This window comes from Lepisma saccharinum, chromosome 12 (genome assembly GCF_977018435.1).
Source record: "Lepisma saccharinum chromosome 12, izLepSacc3.1, whole genome shotgun sequence".
Lineage (NCBI taxonomy): Eukaryota > Metazoa > Arthropoda > Insecta > Zygentoma > Lepismatidae > Lepisma > Lepisma saccharinum.
The window spans coordinates 36414017-36434357 of record NC_139240.1 but is presented as its reverse complement, the minus strand read 5'-3'; the positions used below and the strand labels follow the sequence as shown (position 1 = coordinate 36434357).

The 20341-nt window shown below is 41.2% G+C and overlaps 1 protein-coding gene across 1 annotated transcript in view; it reads right to left on the bottom strand.

Annotated features, from left to right (window-relative positions):
- LOC145995981 (QRFP-like peptide receptor) overlaps window positions 1-20341 on the bottom strand; it is a 539079-nt gene that overhangs the window by 126582 nt on the left and 392156 nt on the right. The window contains exons 3-4 of the mRNA XM_083132095.1: window positions 7528-7651; window positions 4215-4420 (exon numbers count right to left, since the gene is read on the bottom strand). Coding sequence (XP_082988221.1) covers window positions 4215-4420; window positions 7528-7651 — 330 coding nt within the window. The remainder of the gene's footprint in view (window positions 1-4214; window positions 4421-7527; window positions 7652-20341) is intronic.

The following is a 20341-nucleotide window of genomic DNA, read 5'->3' as shown; positions in this document are numbered from 1 at the left end:
CCGTTATTGTTTCACCCATCAATTTCCAAAAGGTTTGATAAAACTTATTGGGTATCCCATCCCAACCAGGAGCTGAAAATGATTGACCTGCCTTAACCGCTCGAAACACTTCCTCACTTGTATATTCTTTGTTTAAATTTTCACTTTCTTCATCTGTAAAAGCCTCTGATTCGGATGCCAATGCTTGATTGATTGATTGATTGATTTAGTTTATTTTACTTCGCGTTTTGTGCCTCGTGGCTAATTTGCGAAGATGAGGATGAGTGATGAAAGGATGAAATTGATGAATGGACATTCACAAACAACCAAGCCCGACCAGGATTCGAACCCGGGACCCTTGGCGTCGCAGCGCGATGTGCTAACCGCTCGGCCACAGGGTCGGACCCGGATGCCAATGCATCCATCAAAGCTCCATTATGTGACGCTGGTTGGGAATATTGTTGCTCAAAATAATTATAAATGCAATTACGTATTTCAGGGGCTGAATTGATCTTTGTTCCCCCATTATCAAATATTTCGCTAATACATTGTCTTTTAGCATTTTTTTCTTTCATGAATTACATGGCTAATAGAGGCGACCTCATCGTTGTCAAAATGAGGAAGTCTACTACGAATTTTAACCCCTTGACGCCTTTCTGCAGTCACTTTTAACAGTACAGCTTGTATACGTTTGACTTCAGTTTGCACTATTTTCCCGTCTGTTGCTTGCTGAATTTGTTCACGCAACACCCTGTAGTAAAAATTATATTTATTTGTCCAATCTCGCGACCGTTCCTTACAGTAACTGATACAGAATCTTTTTATACCCGGTTTGAGAATCTCCTCCCACCAGCGGATTATATCTATCCTCCTCAGACGGTGTGTTATCCATCTCGACCATTGGTCATTAAATGCTTGTTGGAAATTTTTCTCATTTAGAATTGAAGCATTTAATTTCCAACGACCGTACCCTCTAGGGACTATTGGAATGTCCACATTTATAATCATAATGACAGCACTGTGATCTGAAAAACATGTAGGTGTTATGCTGATGGACTTTACAGACTGACGTAATTTGGGTGTTACATGAAATCTATCAAATCGGGATGCACAATTGTCACGTATATACGTGAAACCTCTCTGGCCAAAATTTTTGTCACTCCAGACGTCTGTGGAGTTAAAGCCAGTTACTAATTTTTGCAATGAATTCGACGTGTTAAATCCAGGTCTTTGATCCTGCGGATACAATACACAATTGAAATCTCCCCTACATATTATGTGTTCTCTCCTACCCTGCATTTCAACCGCAACTTCCTGCGCAAAAAACTCATCCCTTTGTTTCCTACACTGTGACCCGGACGGGGCTTATGTATTATATATCCATACATTTGCAACTTTTGATGATATGATTCTATTATTAGGATGACATACCACATTTGTGAGGGGAACCGTATTATGTGTTAACAAAGCTGTTCCTGTCGATTGAAAATTTCCATTATTATGAACTCTTATCGTTGGGGAAAAATTGAAATTCATTTGTCCACATTCTTGGAGAAATACAATATCTAATGATGCTTGTATAATAAAGTCCTCTAACGCCGCCTGTTTTGTGAGAGATTTCATTTTGTTTATATTTATCGTCGCAAAACGAAGGGTCGTCATCATAAATACTATGATCAAAATTTTTGGGATTGGATATTCCCAATACTTATACTTCCACCTTTGCCCCATATAAGAGTAATACTTCTTACACTATTTTTATATACCCCTAATGTTATACACCAAAAATTAACAAACACACTAACAATATTATTTTAGTAGGGGGAGGAAATACCCCTTCCATTTATATACCTTAATCCATAAATAACTACCACCACACAATTCAATATCATTAACTTACTGACAGCCCATAGAAAAGTATTCATTCCAAATAACACTATTTTCTAATTTAAAATGATTACCTGTACTCAGTATTCACAAACTTTCATGCCCTATCGGACTCGGATCAATAACCATGTCTTGTACATTTGTTTTTACATGTCGCAATGATCGCCTTTTCGTCCGATTGCTGCCTGACGCTTTCCTTATACTCTTTGGTAGTTTTTGTGAGCCGGAAACCGAACGACCCGTACTACTTTGGACACTTCCACTTTCACTATCAGTTTCCGAATCTTTTTCCTGTTCAGCTTCTTGTCGGAAGTCCTTTTGCTTGGTCTGATTCTGCTTCCTCTCCTTCTTGTTCTGTAGCACTTCATCACTCGATTCCTCTTGCACTTTAGTTATGTTTCTTGTCGTCTTAGTGATCCACCCTTCTTCTGCTCCATAGTATCCAGGGACATTTCTTCACTTTGTCGCGTAAGTTGAACACAGGTTCTTTTGGTTGCTCTTGCATAATTTCTTCAGCTCCTTCCTTGGTCAAAGTCTGTTGATCATTCTTGTGAATATTTTTCTCTTCTTGTATATGTATTCCCTGTTGAAGCCCTTCTATCACTGTCAATTGTGCTGATTCTTGACTCTGTGTCGTATTATGGTGACCCACATTTATACCTTTGTGTGTAGATGTAGACGGTGCACGACCCATGACTTTGAACACTGTTGGTTTCCGTAAGTTACAATTAAACCGCATGTGATCACTACTACCACACCATTCACACGTCGGGATTTGACCATTATATACTACATGTGCCGTATATTGGCCTATTTTCACAAAGGAGGGAAATGGCTTCTTAATTGCCATCAAAACCTGACGCACCCCATTATACACTTTGTACCTGAATTTGTCACCCCAAGTTTCTGCTATCAATTCATCGATTGTCCCATATTCACTCAGCTTTTCACGAATTTGTCGCTCTGGCACTTCCAAAGGAAGATTAAACACTCGAACCGGCTTCACAATTCGATTCGCATCACTCAGTTTCACTTGTGTCACAGCTCCACTGCTATAATAAAAATTCACTTCACCAGTATTTTCTTCTAATATTTTTCTCATTTTTCCAGGACGCACTAATTTCAAAAATACACATTTAATCGTCGTGGGAATTTGTATGGCTGCAATTTCATCCACACTCAGTTTGAATTTATCATGAATAAATTCATGTACTTCCAAAGGACTAGGTTTCAAAGTTCCCGTTTCAAAACTGATTTGTATCGTATTTTCGCGATCCATTGTATACTTTACTTTTGTCCAATTCTTCACTAGAACAGTTCAACAGCACACCCTCTCCCACACGTACGTACCGATATAGCGCTGAACTTTCACTTTTCCTCAAAGCACAGAACTCGTACGGCACGACCTACCTGTTCCGCGCTAGGCGCGAGACTCCACCACTCGGCCACAGGGGAATGAATATTCATTGAATGTCAAGAAAGGATGTTAGATCCAGTTGACTAGAAGTAAAGTTTCTGTTAATATTTTATTCATATTATTATAAGTAGTAATAAATCTTGCATAAATCTTCTTTGGTACTGTCATTCAAAGTCGTATGATTCCAATATAATCCTTGCCTTCCAATAAGTTCGGTGGAAATAAATACCTCTCGATTAAGCAACAAGTATATTTTCATTATTTAACTTTAGTGATTTTATTATTTTCATTATTTAATTTTTGTACTTAGTAAATTTTTAGGGGGTCTGGACCCCCTGTACCCCCCTAAATACGTCCATGCCCTATCTTTCTTTCTTACTTTCACTATCCCTGTCTTCCTTTGCCATATCCTTCTCTCTGTTTCTCTCTCTTACCTTGGCCTTCCATCTATTTCTTTTATCGTAATTTTCTTTCTCTCTCTCTTTCTCTTTTGCCATCTCTCCCTCTTCTGGCACTCTCTCTTTGTTGCCTATATTTCTTTCTCCCTCGCTTACACTTTCTCTCTTTTTTGCTTTGTTTCTATGTCTATATGCACGCTTCGTTTCTCTCTCACATGCACAATGAAACACACACAAACCTGTTTCTCTCTCCTTTTTATTTTATCTAATTCTCTCTATCTCTCGCTATCCATCGTTTTCCTCTTTCTCATACCGCCGGCCCCCGTGGCGGAGTGGTTAGTACATCGCGCTACGACTCCAGGGGTCCCGGGTTCGAATCCCGGCTTGGGCATGGATGTTTGCGAGTGTCCATTCATCAATTTAATCATATCATCACTCATCCCCATCTTCGCAAATTAGCCAAAAGTGGCACAAGAAGCTAAGTAAAATAAAGCAAATCAATCAATCACACTTCAAGGCAAAGCTATACTCACGCCTGGCCCCTTGTCATGGAGCACCTCTGCTTCATGACCTTCCAGATCTCCCAGCAGATGGCAGTGTAGGCGACGGCCATGACGATGGTGGGTACCACGAGGATGAGAAGCAGCATGTAGAGTTCGTGGAAGCGCCACAGGGAGACGTTGTCCCAGTTCCTCACGCACCAGAACGCCCTTACTCTCACGCCCACTGGCATCTCGATCTGGAAGGAAAGTGATACTTGATTATTGCAAACATGGACGTCCGGAAGGGGGGAACAAGGGGGCCATGCTCCCCTTTGGAAAATGAAATTAAAACAAAAATATACACATTTCACAAATAATTTCATTTCATAGAAATATACAGGGTGTTTCGATGACCTCGAATCAAACTGCCACACGCAGCCCCAACTAGTTTTGGCTTATAACTTTTTAATTATGCGTTTCCGGACTGGTGTTTCTTATCTCATATTGGTACTTGGGGTTAGTCTCCACCCACGCACGCTGCCAGTTTGATTCAATATCATGGAAACATCCTGTATGTGATTGATTGATTTGGTGTCTTAAGTCCACTTTATGCACAGTAAGGCTAATCGGGACTGGATCTACAGTTTAAAGTGGGATCCGAACCACTATGTGCCTCCACCGGGTATCAAACTCACATCCTGTATGTTAATTATTGAAAGGGCGTTGCAGGAACATGATAACTTCAAACTGAAGCAACGTTCATAAAGGGACAAAACTATCACTGTGCAATATGTACAGGGACGAAGCTAGCTTCATCACTTTGGGGGGGGGGGGCAAACGTAAGATTTTTTCCATCAAACTATTAAAAATTAACAAACTATTTATAAAATATATGTACGTATGTATGTATGTATTTGACGGCGGGTGCAGGACGGCATGGGTTCGATCCCGGGTTCAGTCACCGGGAATTTTCGGCCTGTGTGGCCGGTGGCAACCCACCATCGTGAGGAAATTGGGGAGCTTCGAATGAGTAAGCGTAATCCGGGAAGAATGAACTCGTTAACTTCGTTCAAGAAGACCACATTAACCATTATTCTATAGGGCGGGCCCGAGTCTTCTGTGGCATCTGATTGTTCACTTGGAGAATGATGACGATAAGAAATTTTATGCACACGTCTAATTTCTTTAAATTAATCTTATTTGTGCGTGGAAAACTAAATATATATGATGGCACTGAATAAAACGATCAGATGATTTTGGAAGGGGGTTATCCCATTATCAGCAGTCGCCATGTAAAGGCAAAAAGGTTGGGAAGGGGTTAAATACGCTGAAGATGAATTTCTGGCTATGGGCCTGCCAACCAGGGATCGAACCAAAGACGAGAAGTAAATTAAATTACTGCAGCCCCCCCCCCCCCCATCCCCCCGAGACTCTTCCCTGGCTACGTGCCTGCTGGTGTTAGCTCTAACATTGTGAGGTGTGAGGTGAAAGCAATATGCAAGCAAAATTCTGCTCTCGAAACTAGATGGGACTCGACAGGTCTTGTCCCTCAATATTAATTTTACTGACTGGGCCTCTTTGATGACGCAGTGGTAGCGTAGCCGCCTCGTAATCAAGGGCTCCCAGGTTCGATACCCGGTGGAGGAACATAGTGCTTCAGATTCCACTTTAAACTGTAGGTCCAGTCCCTTAGCCTTACTGGGCATAAAAGTGGACTTAAAACATCAACTCGATCGAACTCGATAATTGTAAGTTTTTAGAAGGCCTAAACATGACTTTTTATGCATCGTACAATGTTGCTTCCATTCACCCTACTTTTACAGTTTTTCTTCCTAAGAATTCCACTGAGCATAACGCACTACGAAACCAGAGGTCCAAGGTTCAGACCTTGGACAGGTATGCTTGTAACATGTCTGTCCCATCGCCATTCCTTAGGCTCATCATTCATCCTCATCGTCGCATTTAACCCAAGAGATAGAAAAGCAGCCTAAAATAGAAATTTTAAATGGTTGATTTGGTTTATTTTACTTCGCTTTTCTGACACTTTTTGGCTAATCGTGAAGATGAAGATGAGGATGAGTGATGTAAAATTGATGAAAGGATCATCATGATCATCATAAAGGATACACATGCCCAGTCCGGGATTCGAACCCAGGACCTCTGGCATCGTAGTGCACATTGCTAACCACTGCACCACGGAGATCGTCCCATATCGTCCCCCCTCCCTAACGACGTCCCTGAATACGTACCTCGTTTGACACCCCTTCTTAAAAAAAAACACCTTCCTTAATGTCATCGCCTTGTGATCAAGGGGTTCAATATTCGATGCAACTTAGTGGTTCGAATCCATTGAGAAGTCCTGAAGGAGGCGACATGGCATGGGGCCACGCTCCCCATGGATACTGATAGGCAACCAAAAATTATATATTTCACACATGTGAAATGTCATACACAGTCATACATGTTAATTATTGCGAAGACATTGCAACTTCAAACTGAAGCGTTGTCTCTTGAGGGGACAAGACTGTCATGGGAAAACTTGCCTAGTTTGCTCCCCCCCCCCCCCCGCCGTTCCTTTGGGGAAAATACCTTGCTTGTCTCTCCTTGGAAGAAACCCTGCGTATGTCCATGTTGGGCCAGTCCCGAATAGTTTATCTGCGCACAACTCAACTCAAAACTCAAAAACTCAAACTGAATATGTCATAAGACTAAAAAGATGTATCAATTTTTAAGTGTTAAAAGAGTCTGGGGGAATGAAATCGCACTATAAGAGAACAGAAGGGAGAAGAAATAGGGAGGGAGAACACTTAAGAGAAACTTACACAGGAAAAATGGCTACCAGAATGGAAAGAAAAATCTGAGTTTTGAAGATAAGAATTAGTCGAGAAAATTCACTTGGAATAAATCAGACAGACATGCAACTAGAAGATGAAAAAAGCAATTTGAGAGGAACGTACCAAAAAGCGCAAATTGAAAAAGCAGATATGAAATAGAAGTATGTCCATGGAGAAAAAGCTGCTGGAGAGAAAATAGAATGAAAATACTTTCAAAGCAGTAAAGTAGAAGTAGTCAATGGATAATTGAAATAAATGAAGAGTGGAAACAATGAAATAAGAATATATGGATTACAATGAAATAAGAATATATGGATCGCACAGATAAAAGTTTGAGCACCTCGCACAAGATTCAGGAGCCAAAAATTATTAACCTGTTTCATAGTAGGAACGGCATATCTATACAGGAATTTATGTCTGGAGACAAGGCTGGAGATCTTTAGCATGCAAGGTTCTTAGTTAATATACACCAATAGATCTCGTACTTTCGCTGATTGGCTCCTTAGAAAGAAGATGAACAATAAACATACCTGGGTGAAGAGTATGGGTGTCGCAAGGAAGAAAGATGACACCCATGTGGCTGCAATGATCTTCCTCGCTTGGCTGATGGTGCAGATGTACTTGGCCCTCATGGGATGGACGATGGCGTAGTATCTGGAAGACAAGAGATGGCCAATCAATGTTTTCTTCCACGTTTCGCTCTAGAATGTATGTAGTTGCATACACTCAGAGAACTAAATGCATAATATCGATTGATGCACCAGAATGCATCGATTGATGCACTAAAGTGTGTTTTGTAGCTTCTTCAAAGAATCAGATTCACATTTGATGCATTTTGGTGCATTTTTGTATGTCGTGAAAGAAAGCACCAATGTGCATCATTTGATTCAATAGAGGAATTTTTTCAGTCGAGATGCAATTTAATGCATCAGCAGATGCGTTTTGATGCACCTTGATGCATCTTTTTTGATGATGCACTTAAATGTCTCGTCTGAGCTAACTAAAGTGTGTAGCACACACCAAACGTTTAAGTGCATCATCCAAAAAGATGCAAGAAGGTGCATCAACTGATGCATTAAATTGCATCTCGACTGAAAGAAATCCTCACTTGAATCAAATGATGCACTTTGGTGTTTCTTTCACGACATACAAAAATGCACAAAAATGCATCAAATATGAATCTGATTCTTTGAAGAAGCTACAAAACACACTTTAGTGCATCAACCGATGCATTCTGGTGCATCAATCGAAATGATGCATTTAGTTCTCCGAGTGTAGGATGCAATTGTATTGATACTGGTATAGAGTCTGTCCCATAGCATGTTCACATTGGATCTCGTTTCGGCCGAACTTTTGCACTGGCGGTGCACGGTCGATAACGGACGAACGACAGCATGTAAGAGTGGGCGGTCATACTACCGCCGGGCTACTCTGGTGTGAAAAACCATGTTTCACCAACCGCCAAATGCAATATTAGATCACGTAGAACACCATCACGAGGTGTAGCTATTTCGCTTCTTTGTTCTCAAGTTACAGCATTATAGATACTACCAAAAGGCTTACTCATGTCATTCGGACAGTCTAAATGACATACTAACGTTACCTGTTGAATTCACCATATAACTAACTGGAAACAGCAAATAGGCCATATTGGGTTCAGTTAGTTTAGACTTCAATCTAAATTCTGTTAAATGACTCTATTAGAAGAATTCCAGCTTCAGTGGCACGAATGTTCTCTGTTCCTCTCCTCCTTTATTTTTCTTCTCTGTGGTTCAAACTGCTTTACATGTAAACATGATTTCGTACAGCAGATTAAAAACAACTATACATAATTTATTAATTTCCAATTCGTGACCAATCTATTCTGCGACCACATAGGTATAACACAACTAGGCTAACGAATAAAATGTGCGAGTCTTCATAACTAATTTGGTGGAGAACGAAGTGAGAGTCCAATTACATAGAAAATACATCCGCCGTAGTTGCTTGGAACTTTCGTCGGCTTGAAAATACTTTATTTATTAAAGAGAATAATTTTGTTTAATAACGGTGATAAGATTCCTCAACGCTAAATTTCTAAGTGCGAGTATTAGGAGGGGCAAGTGTCCCCCTTGCCCCAACATAGGTGCGCACACCTATGAATGAAAATGTTCCAAATCTCATTAACCCACTCCAATCACCATCTCGAATATTTATTTTCAACTAGCTGTTTGCCCGGCGTTGCCCGGGTATTTATTTTTCCCAATCTTCGATTAGACAGGAATATAATGAATTCTAACTATAGTGTAAAATTAACTTGGAGTTGAACGGCATTGGGAGTGACTATTCATCTTAGTGACTCCGAAAACTATGGATTCCACACTAATATCGGTCGTCTTCGATTATTTTTACATGTCACCTCCCTTCCCACCCCCATCCTTAGGGGTGCCAGGGGTGTCTTACCCTAACAACATTTCTTTCTAGATTGTAAGTGATATCTGTTGAAATTGCTCGAAGACAGCAATATCGCACCTTCTGTGTAGGCAACCAACTTCGCCGTGCTGTGTTGCAGGAAGTATAACTTGCAGGACATGACACGAAAATGCCACGGAACAGAATGCTATTTTATTTCCCCTTCCCAACCACACCCGTAAGGGTGTCGGGGGTGTCTTACCCCCACATTATTTCTTTCGAGATTGCAAGTGATACGTGTACCAAGTTTGATTGAAATCGCTCCAGGCGTTCGAGAGTTTATGCTGAACAAACACACATCCATACATACATTTTTATATATATACGTAGATAGAGTTGGTGTTTTAAGTCCACTTTATGCACAGTAAGGCTAATCGGCAGTGGACCTACAGTTTAAAGTGGGATCCGAACCACTTGTGCCTCCACCGGGTATCGTATAGATCCACCAAGCTTTCTGAAACCTCGGAAAATATGCGAACTAACCGACCTCCCCCACCCCCTTCTTTCACCCCCGGTGTTTACTCTGGCGCTGGTCGGGCAAGGACCTTCCCACTTCCGCTGATACAGTGTTGCTAATTTTACTCTCTTCAAGAATTCGAGGACTGTTGTTCATGTGCGTAGACGTGTTTTTGAGTAAGTGTAAAATGTCGAAAGTTGTGGAAAGCAGTGAACGAAATTTGCTACTACGAATCATCGAGAAGTATGAAGATGAGAAAAGAGACGGGTGGAATTATCCTCGCGATCAACCCCTAAAGAGAGCAGTAGCCTATATCTAACGGGACGGTCGGAGTCATTGCTTAAAAAACTGAAAAGAGAGAAAAAAGATTTACAAACTCCTCACCAGAAATTGTCAACTCCTGGTAAACGGAGACGTGCTTCACAGAATAAGATTGTCATTGACGACATGGAAAAGTGTATACTGCGAAGGAAAATCCATGAAATGTACTTAGTGAAAAGAGAAGTTCCTACAATATTGAAACTTTTAGCTATTGGTAAGGAAGAAATTAATTATCGGGGGGGGGGGGGGCGAGAAACATTACGGAAAATTATGAAACAAATAGGCTTTAAATTTAAAAAATGTAGAAACTCTCGCTTAGCTCTGGTTGAACGAAGCAACATTGTTGTTTGGAGATTCCGCAACGAAGGGAGCCCTGTTGTTTACATTGATGAAACTTGGATTCATCCTAATTACAATGTAAAAAAATGTTGGCAGAGTGAAGATGTGTCAGGTGTCTTCACAGACGACAGTCCGGGGCAGAGACTTATCATAAGTCACGCCGGGGGTTCCATGGGGTTTGTTCCGAACGCACTTAATATATTTCAGGCCAAAACAACTTCTGGCGATTACCATAACGAAATGAATTCCGAGAACTTGGAGAAGTGGTTGGAACAGAAACATTCCGAATCTCCCACCTAGATCTGTCATTGTTATGGATAATGCCTCCTACCACTCAATTCAAACCAATAAAGCCCCGAACACAAAAAGTAAGAAACTAGAGATTCAAGAATGGCTATTAAAAAATAACATCACTTTCGATATCGAACAAACAAATCTTCCTGATCCGGTATATCGAGCTGATACAATTTTGAAAACCCACGGCCACCACGTCCTTCGACTGCCACCATATCACTGCGACTTGAACCCGATCGAGTACATATGGAGCACCATAAAGCGAAATGTAAGTTCAAATTTGAGAGAAATAAGTGCTCTTACCGAAAGTGCAATTGACAGTGTCACAGTGCAGGAATGGGAATGTATGTGCCAACATGCCATCCGTTTGGAAAAAGAATATCAGAGGAATGATGGAATTCTCGAAGATGAAGTTCAACCGTTGATTATAAACCTGGAATCGGGTTCCGAAAGTAGCGATGTAAATAGTGACAGTGACAGCGAAAGTTCGAATTCGGACCTCTCCGGCATAGACACCTTATAATCTGTCTCCAGGCCAACCGGAGGTAAAAACCCAAAAGTAAGTTGCTTTTTTTTAAAAAAAATTATAGTTTACATAATTTAGAATATTAATCTTATGTGTTTAAATTGTTGATATCCTTCTGCGAGACGGCTGGCGTTTTTAACTTTAGTGTCCCCTCCCTCCTTTCTCTTATGCTATATTATTTGAATTACCACATCTACAAACGAAACTTAACATTCGGCCTGCATATTTGTTTACTTGCAAACCTTTCACGGCACACGCCCACTTCTAGATTTGGCAACACAGGGGGGAAAACACGTGTTTCTGCCATCCCTTCCCTTGCCCAGAGTTCCCGAGCTCCCCTCCTAAACATTCGACACTAGCGCCACTTGTTTCTGGCCAGGGTTTCAAATAAGTTGGTGGATCTATACCCGGGACCCCTTGATTACAAGGCAATGACGACGTAGATAGATAAAGGGCTTTCCAATAGCATCATTTTGACGCATTCTGTACAACCAACTTTACCAGCACGCTGACAATTTATGTGATACACCTCCACAGTGCCAGAACGTCTGCCAGTCGAGCAATGCCCAACATGGCAGTGAAAAAGTTCCTAGCCGGGATTCGAACCCGGAACCCCTGGCTTCGTAGCGCGCTGAGATAACCACTCCGCCAAGGAGGCCGACAACCACCGCGTCATCGGGGAGGCCCTCATGAACTTCGAAAATCGTAAAACAATGAGATCGTGGGACAATTTGGACACAATATAATTGCGATCGACTCCAATTCTTAATGTTAGTTCCCCATTGTTGCTGTCACACACAATAGATTATTTAAAGTTCCTGTGTATGTGTAAACGTATTCCACCGTTACCATACGGCCACATTCACAATTTCTTTGCAATGGATTAAATTAAGTTATCCTGCTGATCTTGTCCATAAAATGGAAGTCTGTATTTATCGATATAGATACTTCGATATATCGAGTAATCGTAGACGATAAAAATGAATAAAGCAATCCTAATCTTTGAAAATATATATTAATAATACAGCATAGTACAGTGGGATGCATAAGTATTACCAAGCAAAGTGACCCATCACCATGTTCAGTCATTTTGTTTCAAGAATTGAAACAAAACACCAAATGAACTGCTGTCAGCCTCTGAACCAGAGTTCTAAAAATTAATTCCTTAAAAACACACAGGGTGCAAAAGAAAAATTATTTAAAATAGTCGTGCACAATTTGCCGATCGATACTCGTGCATCCGACTCTGTACGTGTACATAGCTCAACCAGTGTGAAATTGTCTAAAACAACATATTCAGGCTTAAGTAATCAAAACGCTACACAAGAAAGACATTCATCTCGGCGAAAGTAAGAGAGAAGCCGGAAATGGAGAACTCATAAATTTGCCAGTTATGATTCAGATATATTTTTTCCTTTAAATTAAAAATATCACAGTAGTTGAGCACAAATGCTTAATGCTTCAAGCCCAGCCTCAGGTATAAATACTGTTCGATATTTGGAAACCGACTCTGCCACACGATCGCTCTCCAAACGTGTGCAATAGCAATTCAAAGAAAACCACGTTCACGAAACGAGGGAGGCAAAAAAATTGGCACGGGAACGCAAACAAGCTATCGCTCCCATGATGCTGTGCGTGAATACGTCTCTCTGGATGCGCTTTGATTGCCGAACTGAATCCCCCCCGTCCCAGCAACCCCCTCTCTGCCGCCACCACGCACAAACACAGCCATTGCAAGGGGGTTTGTGGCACAATCGGCAGCGGCAGTGTGAAATATCATGCTAATAGGGGTTTGCAGATATCGAATTCCCATCCCGGTTCAAATATTTGCACAGGATTTACTTCAGGCTATTTCTGTAGCTGTGGAAGGAAAGGAGAAGAGAGGGGGGGGGGGTCTGCCTATATCGCACGGCACAAGGCCCTATGATCATCCCTTGACACATGCTGATAACACGCCTCTCTGCTTCCATCAATATTTCACCCTCGCGTTTCTTTACACAGGGTAAAAACTAGAAACAGCTCTTTTTTTTATCTGGCAACATTGTCCCCGTTCCGATTTGCACTTTTGTTTCGAGATCACGGTGTATAATGCGCTGCGATTTATTTGACGGTTAGCACTATGGGAAAAAAGGCTTCTTGGTGTCTCTGAAAGACGAATTTCATGGTGGATTGCACCTTACATTAAAAAAGTATCCTTATCAGTAGAGGCCAGAGTTTTATGTTATTGTACATTTTGTTCCACATCGATATTCAAGACGGACACACACACATACATTTCATGCCCGTTTGCTACTTCTAATGACAGAGCTGTAGCCCTATAGGTCCCGCTTGGTTCATATCTATGCACCAGAAAATTCAATTTTGGGAAATTAGACCACTCTGAGAGAGAGAGAGAGGTAGGGGGAAGGGGAGAGAGAAAGATATACATGGCGTTAGATTAGAAATCATGGAAACACATTTACATGTAGATTCTTTGTATTTCAACTTCAATACCACACGTACGAGCATGATACATTTCAACTCTTGAAAGGGATAAAACATTTTCTACAAGTAGAGTCTAAAGTCACCAGACACACTTGCAGTCCTTAAACGAAGCTGGCAATCAAAATCATGACAAAAACATGATATTGCCTGAGAGAATATTTTTTTGTGATCGCAACACAAACCATAGGTAACGTAACGGTGGCCAAAATTTCCCGTTTTATTAAGATTTACATGTTTGAGGCAATTTTTAAGACAATTCTGGAACCCCAGGTTCATGTTCTGTCCCCGGGAGGGAGGAAGGGAGAGACTGTATTCCCATTAGCTCCCCCGACATACGTCAGTGATAGAAAGATAAACCATTACTTGAAAAATCTTTGTCCCTCCAAATATTTTTCTCCAGACGACACGAGCACAGTTACACCGAACGTCGTATATGAATTGCAGATACATACAAAGAGGGTAATTAAAACTAATTGTAAAAAATATTTATTTTCAAGTAATATTTTCGATTATAATAAATATGCATGCCATTCTACAAATTATTCTCACATCCCCAATTAAACGAACAATCGAGCCCGCAGCATACGGTAAGTGACAGTGCGCTGCACTTTCGTTTGCTTGTTCTTCACTTGTTTGAAATCATGGAACTCGTAAGTCAGCCAAATGTTTGTTGTAGTTCTTCTATTCTGTGGAAATATAAGTACAACAACTTTCTTAATTGCAATGTGATTTCTATGGTGAAAAAATAAATGTTTATGACACGGGGAGAACTATGTGTTCTCAGTTTCATCTACTGATCGTATGAGGCGCTGCAGTCGAAGTGCAATTCGAAAGATTTTCGCTTCAAGTACGGTCTTGCACCTTTCGGACAGTGTTTGGGAGAAGCCACGGCATGAGCTTTTCCGTTTTCTGATTGGCTACTCCGTTCAGCAGCGCCAACATTTGAAGAACATTGGGTGTACTCAAACACTTGCATTATAAGTTCATATAAAATCCTCACAAATCCTCCTTTCCATGTATGATGATATTAATGGCCACCAACAATGCATCCATCCTTTTTATTTACAAAATGTTATTTACTGATTTCAAGAAGCACTCCACCACGAATCACGATAAATATATAATAATAATAATAATAATAATAATACGACGGGGTGGACTTGGCCCCATGGGCCAATATAAGATGGCGCCACTGGCTCTGTTGCTGAACGCATGTTTAAATACGAAATGTGCGACAGCGCCGTCAAGCTGTTTACACGAAACAGCTACTTCGGTAGACGAATGAATGAATGAATAATACCTGTTGTCTCGCGGCTCTGTCGTCGACGAACGCTGTTTAATGAAACAAAGGCCGGTCGCGACAGAAAATGTCGCAAATCATGAACGCACGAATTCACCCAGAGAGAAACAATATTCCACCCGCCCTCGTGGAGGAAAATTCAAAATCAATAATTTCACGCATTGATAACGGAAGGATATGATAAATTGCCGCCGCTTGTGTCCTCGCGCCATATTTTACCCTGTAGCTACGTCGATCCAGTGTTGCCAACCGTGATGGAAATATCGTGAAGTTAGAGTTTTCACTAAAATATTTTATTCTGGCGTGGAGAAGGCTAATTCTCCCCTGGCATTTCAAAGGAACATTCTGGAACGAAACATGACCTTTGGATTTCAGAAGACGGTAACAAAATCAAGCAAGAAATGGTGTAATTACGAAGAACTTGCTAATTCAATAAACGTTTTACCACTTAATAATTACGCCTGATATTCACAGGCATATTAAGGCCTTTGAGGACTGGCAACACTGAGCGAAGCGATACAAGGTTACACAGACGATGCGATAATGCGCTGCACTGGCAGAAAGCTTATGTGCAATACCTCATAAATCACCAGCTATCAGAACCATTTGAAAGAGATGTTTGGAGAGGATTTACACAGACGAGTGAACTGTTGAATGTTGACCTAGAGCAAGCATTAGCAACACGTTGAAATGCGATCACCTGCATTGCAGTGAGGATACACATCAAATAGCTTACAATAGTGCATGGTCTTGTGCACTTTTCAAACATTCGGCAACAGGCACTGACCAAGCTTGTTACTTGTTTTGAAATTTAAGTTACAAAACTGCAAGTACTTTACTTGTAACGTTTCAGCACTTACGTGAAAGAAACGTCACCCATAGTGGCAGCACAGTACATAGCATAAGAAGGTTTTGTATGACAATAAGTGCAAGGGTTAAACTGCTGCCGAAATTTTTAAATAAAACCATTATTGTTCCGCATGCTCGTACGCAGACACGTACGTGCCGCGGTGGCTCAGTCGGTAACGCGTCTGACTACCATGCTCAAGGTCGCGGGTTCGATCCCCGGCCGGTTCAAATCCGGGAACTTTTCTAACGGTGGAAGCGGCCCCGGCGCCTACCCAGCGTCGAATAACATGGGTACCTGGGGGAAACCCTGGGGGGTAAAGGCGGTCAGGGGCGTGATGCTGATCACATCACCCCCACTCACGACCGGATCAAGAAAGTGTGGGGCGTTACCCCCACACCCCCTATACGCCTTCATGGCGTGGTGCTATGCACAGGGGAACACTTTACTTTTTTTTTTGCTCGTACGCAGACATTTTTCAAGGAGGGGAGTGGGTCAACAAGACTTTCCACAGAAAGGCAAGGAATAGGTGGGTTTCATGTGACGTCAGAATTCGCACAGCCGCCATATTCGCGGACAATTTTGTTTGTCGTCTGCAAGGAAATACCCACCAAGTAGCGTTCGTTAAACCTGCGCCAACTCTAAGTTTGTTGGTAGTAGCATGTCAAATGTCGGCAAGAATGCGTACAATTAATAAAAATGTTGTACCATTTTTCATAGGTTCAAACACTTAGCGCAGTCGAAAGAAAAAGATATGAAGAAAATGTGAAGTTGTTTTGCGCTGTAAATCCATGTGAACTGGACGATAACGAAATGAAAACGGGCGGCCAACTCTAGTTCACGTGTGTTTAATTACTTGACCCAGCTACCTGGAATCAATTTGTTTTCGTATTTATGATGGTTCGGATGCTGCATGAAATATTTACATCCGTAACAGATTAGCTGTAAATTCGAAGGCTCTGCCATTATCGTCATTCTGTACTTTCAACGTTTGTTGAAGGGTTGTAACTTAAAATGTTAAGTTGTTCGAAAACAGTAATTTCACTCCTTCCTTTAACAATTATTGGGTAAATTTCTCGTATCGGACAAACGGCTGAAATTTGCTACTTCATTTAATTTGAATATTCGTACTTACGTATTCTGCGTTGAGAAACATTGCTGAAGGTGGCATTTCGCTTATTTCACGGAAATAAGCTCTATTTGCGACATATCGAATAAGTTTTCTTCGTTTCTTTTTGCCTTCGGTAACACGCAAAATGGCGGTCACAGTTTCACTACCGTACTCGGCATGAAGTGTTTCCACATCACTGCACCCAAAAATACCTACGTAGCCCCACAAACCATTGACGCATAGCCCCACGAACCATTTCCGGTAAGTTTAGGTTAGGTAGGGTCACATATAGGTTACAATAGTTAAAAATTGGTTTCGAAAATACACCCACGAACCATTGACACACAGCCCCACAAACCATTGACACATAGCCCCACAAACCTTTTGCGGAAACGTACCTTCTTGAGTTACAAAAATACTTGTTTGGAAACACTGACCGGGATTGACCGGAATTACGTCATCACACACAGGCTACATCCACCTGGAATTAAATGGATTAAAGAGCTTTCGTGCATCGGTCACACATTTATATCGAAAAATAGATGATTTACGCAAAATTAAATGAACGATGCGCGAAAACAATTCCCCGAACTTCCACAAGTATAAAGAAACTGCATTCGGTAAGTAATTTCTCCTGTAAATTTGAAGAAATCCGTTTGTCCCATACGAGAAATTTACCAATTGTTGCTGTTAGTTTTGTATTAGCAACTAGTGCAAATATATTATTTGTTTTAAGAAAGAAAATATAGAATTCTACTTACGAATTGGTATATATTACACTTATTACACTATATTCCATAATACATAATTAGAACCGTAACAATAATAATGAAATGTCTTTCTTCTTATCAAAGATTTTTATCATTAATACAACTTAATTGTGAATGTTATAAAAAGATGGCAGTCACACAATTCGGGATATGCCGGCCTGGTTAGTACAGCGCGCTACGATGCCAGGGTCCCGGGTTCGAATCCATGTGTGTTATTTGTGAGTATCCCTTCTTCATCATATCATCGCTTATCCTCATATTTGCGATTAGCCACAATTGGCAGAAAAGCGAAGTAAAATAAACCAAATCAATCAACCAATTTGGTACACTTTGATATGTATCATTAATATGTTTTAACCAAGCAGTGATTTTTTTCTGACAGTACGCAACGGTACAACACACTACCTTCACCTTTTCTCATATATCGGATAAAAATTAATAATAGTTTCTGCTAACGAAAGGAATGTAGATAATCAAGTACAAACGTACAATTATCAAGATGAATTTAACTTTGCATGCTGTAATTTTTATCGCCAAACTTATCGGTATCAGCACCTTTCTACCAAAAAACAAGGAAACACTACTTGCAAGTATCATTAAACACACTAGTTCGATCCATTTGCACTAAAAGTCACAAGGAAAGGTGGCATATGAACTTCCCTGAAAGGAAATGTTCACTGCACAGTGCACACACTGCAATGTTTGCTAATGTTAGCACGATTTATTCTCGCCAACCAGAAACGGCGTCTTCTGATCAACAATTATCGAGTTCTTGTACATCTCGGGCCGTGAAGCGCACCTTCTTCCTCGGAAATTTCGAGGATAAACATGAGTTTGTTTGAACAACCGAATACTGCACAACGTACCATCCTAAACAAAGTTCAAATCTCCCGCCCACATGAATTCCGTATGTTTACAAGAATTGGCCTCCCATCATGGCTGCTCGATCCCACAATGCAACAGTTTGTGACGTAGGTGAAACACACGCATAGGCTACTTCGAAATTATAGTACTGCTTTATTTTGAATTATTTGAAAGAGGAATGACACACTTATCTTACTTTCCAACGTATAAAACTCAATAAAATAAATGAGAATTGTCATCACTTGTTTTGCAGGTGGGGGCAATTGGAAGTGCCCCCTCGACCCCCCACTGGATACACCTCCTCGGATACCCTGTATGTACAAGGGTCGTTCAAGGTTGACCAGGACTTTTATTTCTAGACAGGAAATATATATACATAGAGGCACCAAACTATGTCAGTTTTTCAAAGTATTCCCCCTGAACATCCAGACACCGTTGCCATCGTTGTGGAAGTTCCGTGATGCCTTTGGCGTAGAAAGATGTAGGTTGGTGTCGTAACCACTGTAGGACAGCGTTCTTGAGTTCCTCATCTGTCTGGAATTGCGTCCCGCCCAAATGCTCTCTTAAGAGCCCCAAACAAGTGGAAATCACTGGGGCTATATCTGGACTGTAAGGACTGTGTGGTAAACCCTCCCAGTGCAAGTTGGCCAGCGGTGTTTGAGTCAAATGGGCCGTGTATGGCCTGGCATTGTCATGGAGAAGAATGACATGTTTCGACAACATTCCAGGTCTTTTCTTCCCAACGGCCCCACGTACAACACCGATATTGACTGTATGCGCTACGTCATGCACTGTTACTCGCCGATTTTCAAGGATAACTTGCTGAACACGCACGATATTCACCGGAGTGACTGCAGTTGGGCAAACGTGTCCGTGCGGTTCATTTTGCTACCAACTCCCGTCCTTCACTGAACTGTTGACACCATTCGTATACTCTTGCCCGTGACAGTGTTTGTTCACCATACTGTGCTTGCAGTCTACGCCAAATTTCAGCAGGTTTCACCTTCTCCTTCACGAGAAATTTCATTATACACCGCAGTTCCACAGCAACAGATACACTACTTGCCGCCATCTTTGTTTATACTATTCGGCATCCGCCAAATGCGTCGCAAAGGATCATGGTTACTCGCAAGGAATCATGGTCTGTCCTGCCGAAGTAATGCAGCACTACATTGTTTCATTAATATTTTACGCACGAAAGTCCTGGTCAACCTTGAACGACCCTTGTATATTAGCTACTGAATAACAACTTCGACTTCTCAGCATTCACCAATTATACTTTCACTTTTGCGTTGGAAGAACGCAGCAAGGTGCATTTTAGCCGACAAAGTGTAATTATTAACATTCCGGAGAAAGTACAAATGAGATGACGACATAACTTTCCCAATGAGAGAAGAAACACAAAAGCAAAACGATTTATGAGAAAAATGCACAAAAGAAAGTGAAGTAAATATTACAAGAACGGAGAGTAGGAGGGAGATGTGGGAAGGGAGAGAGAGTGGAAAATCCGGGTGTAGTCACTTCCTGAGACAGGGCTTATTTCCGGGCATTTATTTTATTAATATACTATGCAGAGAGTT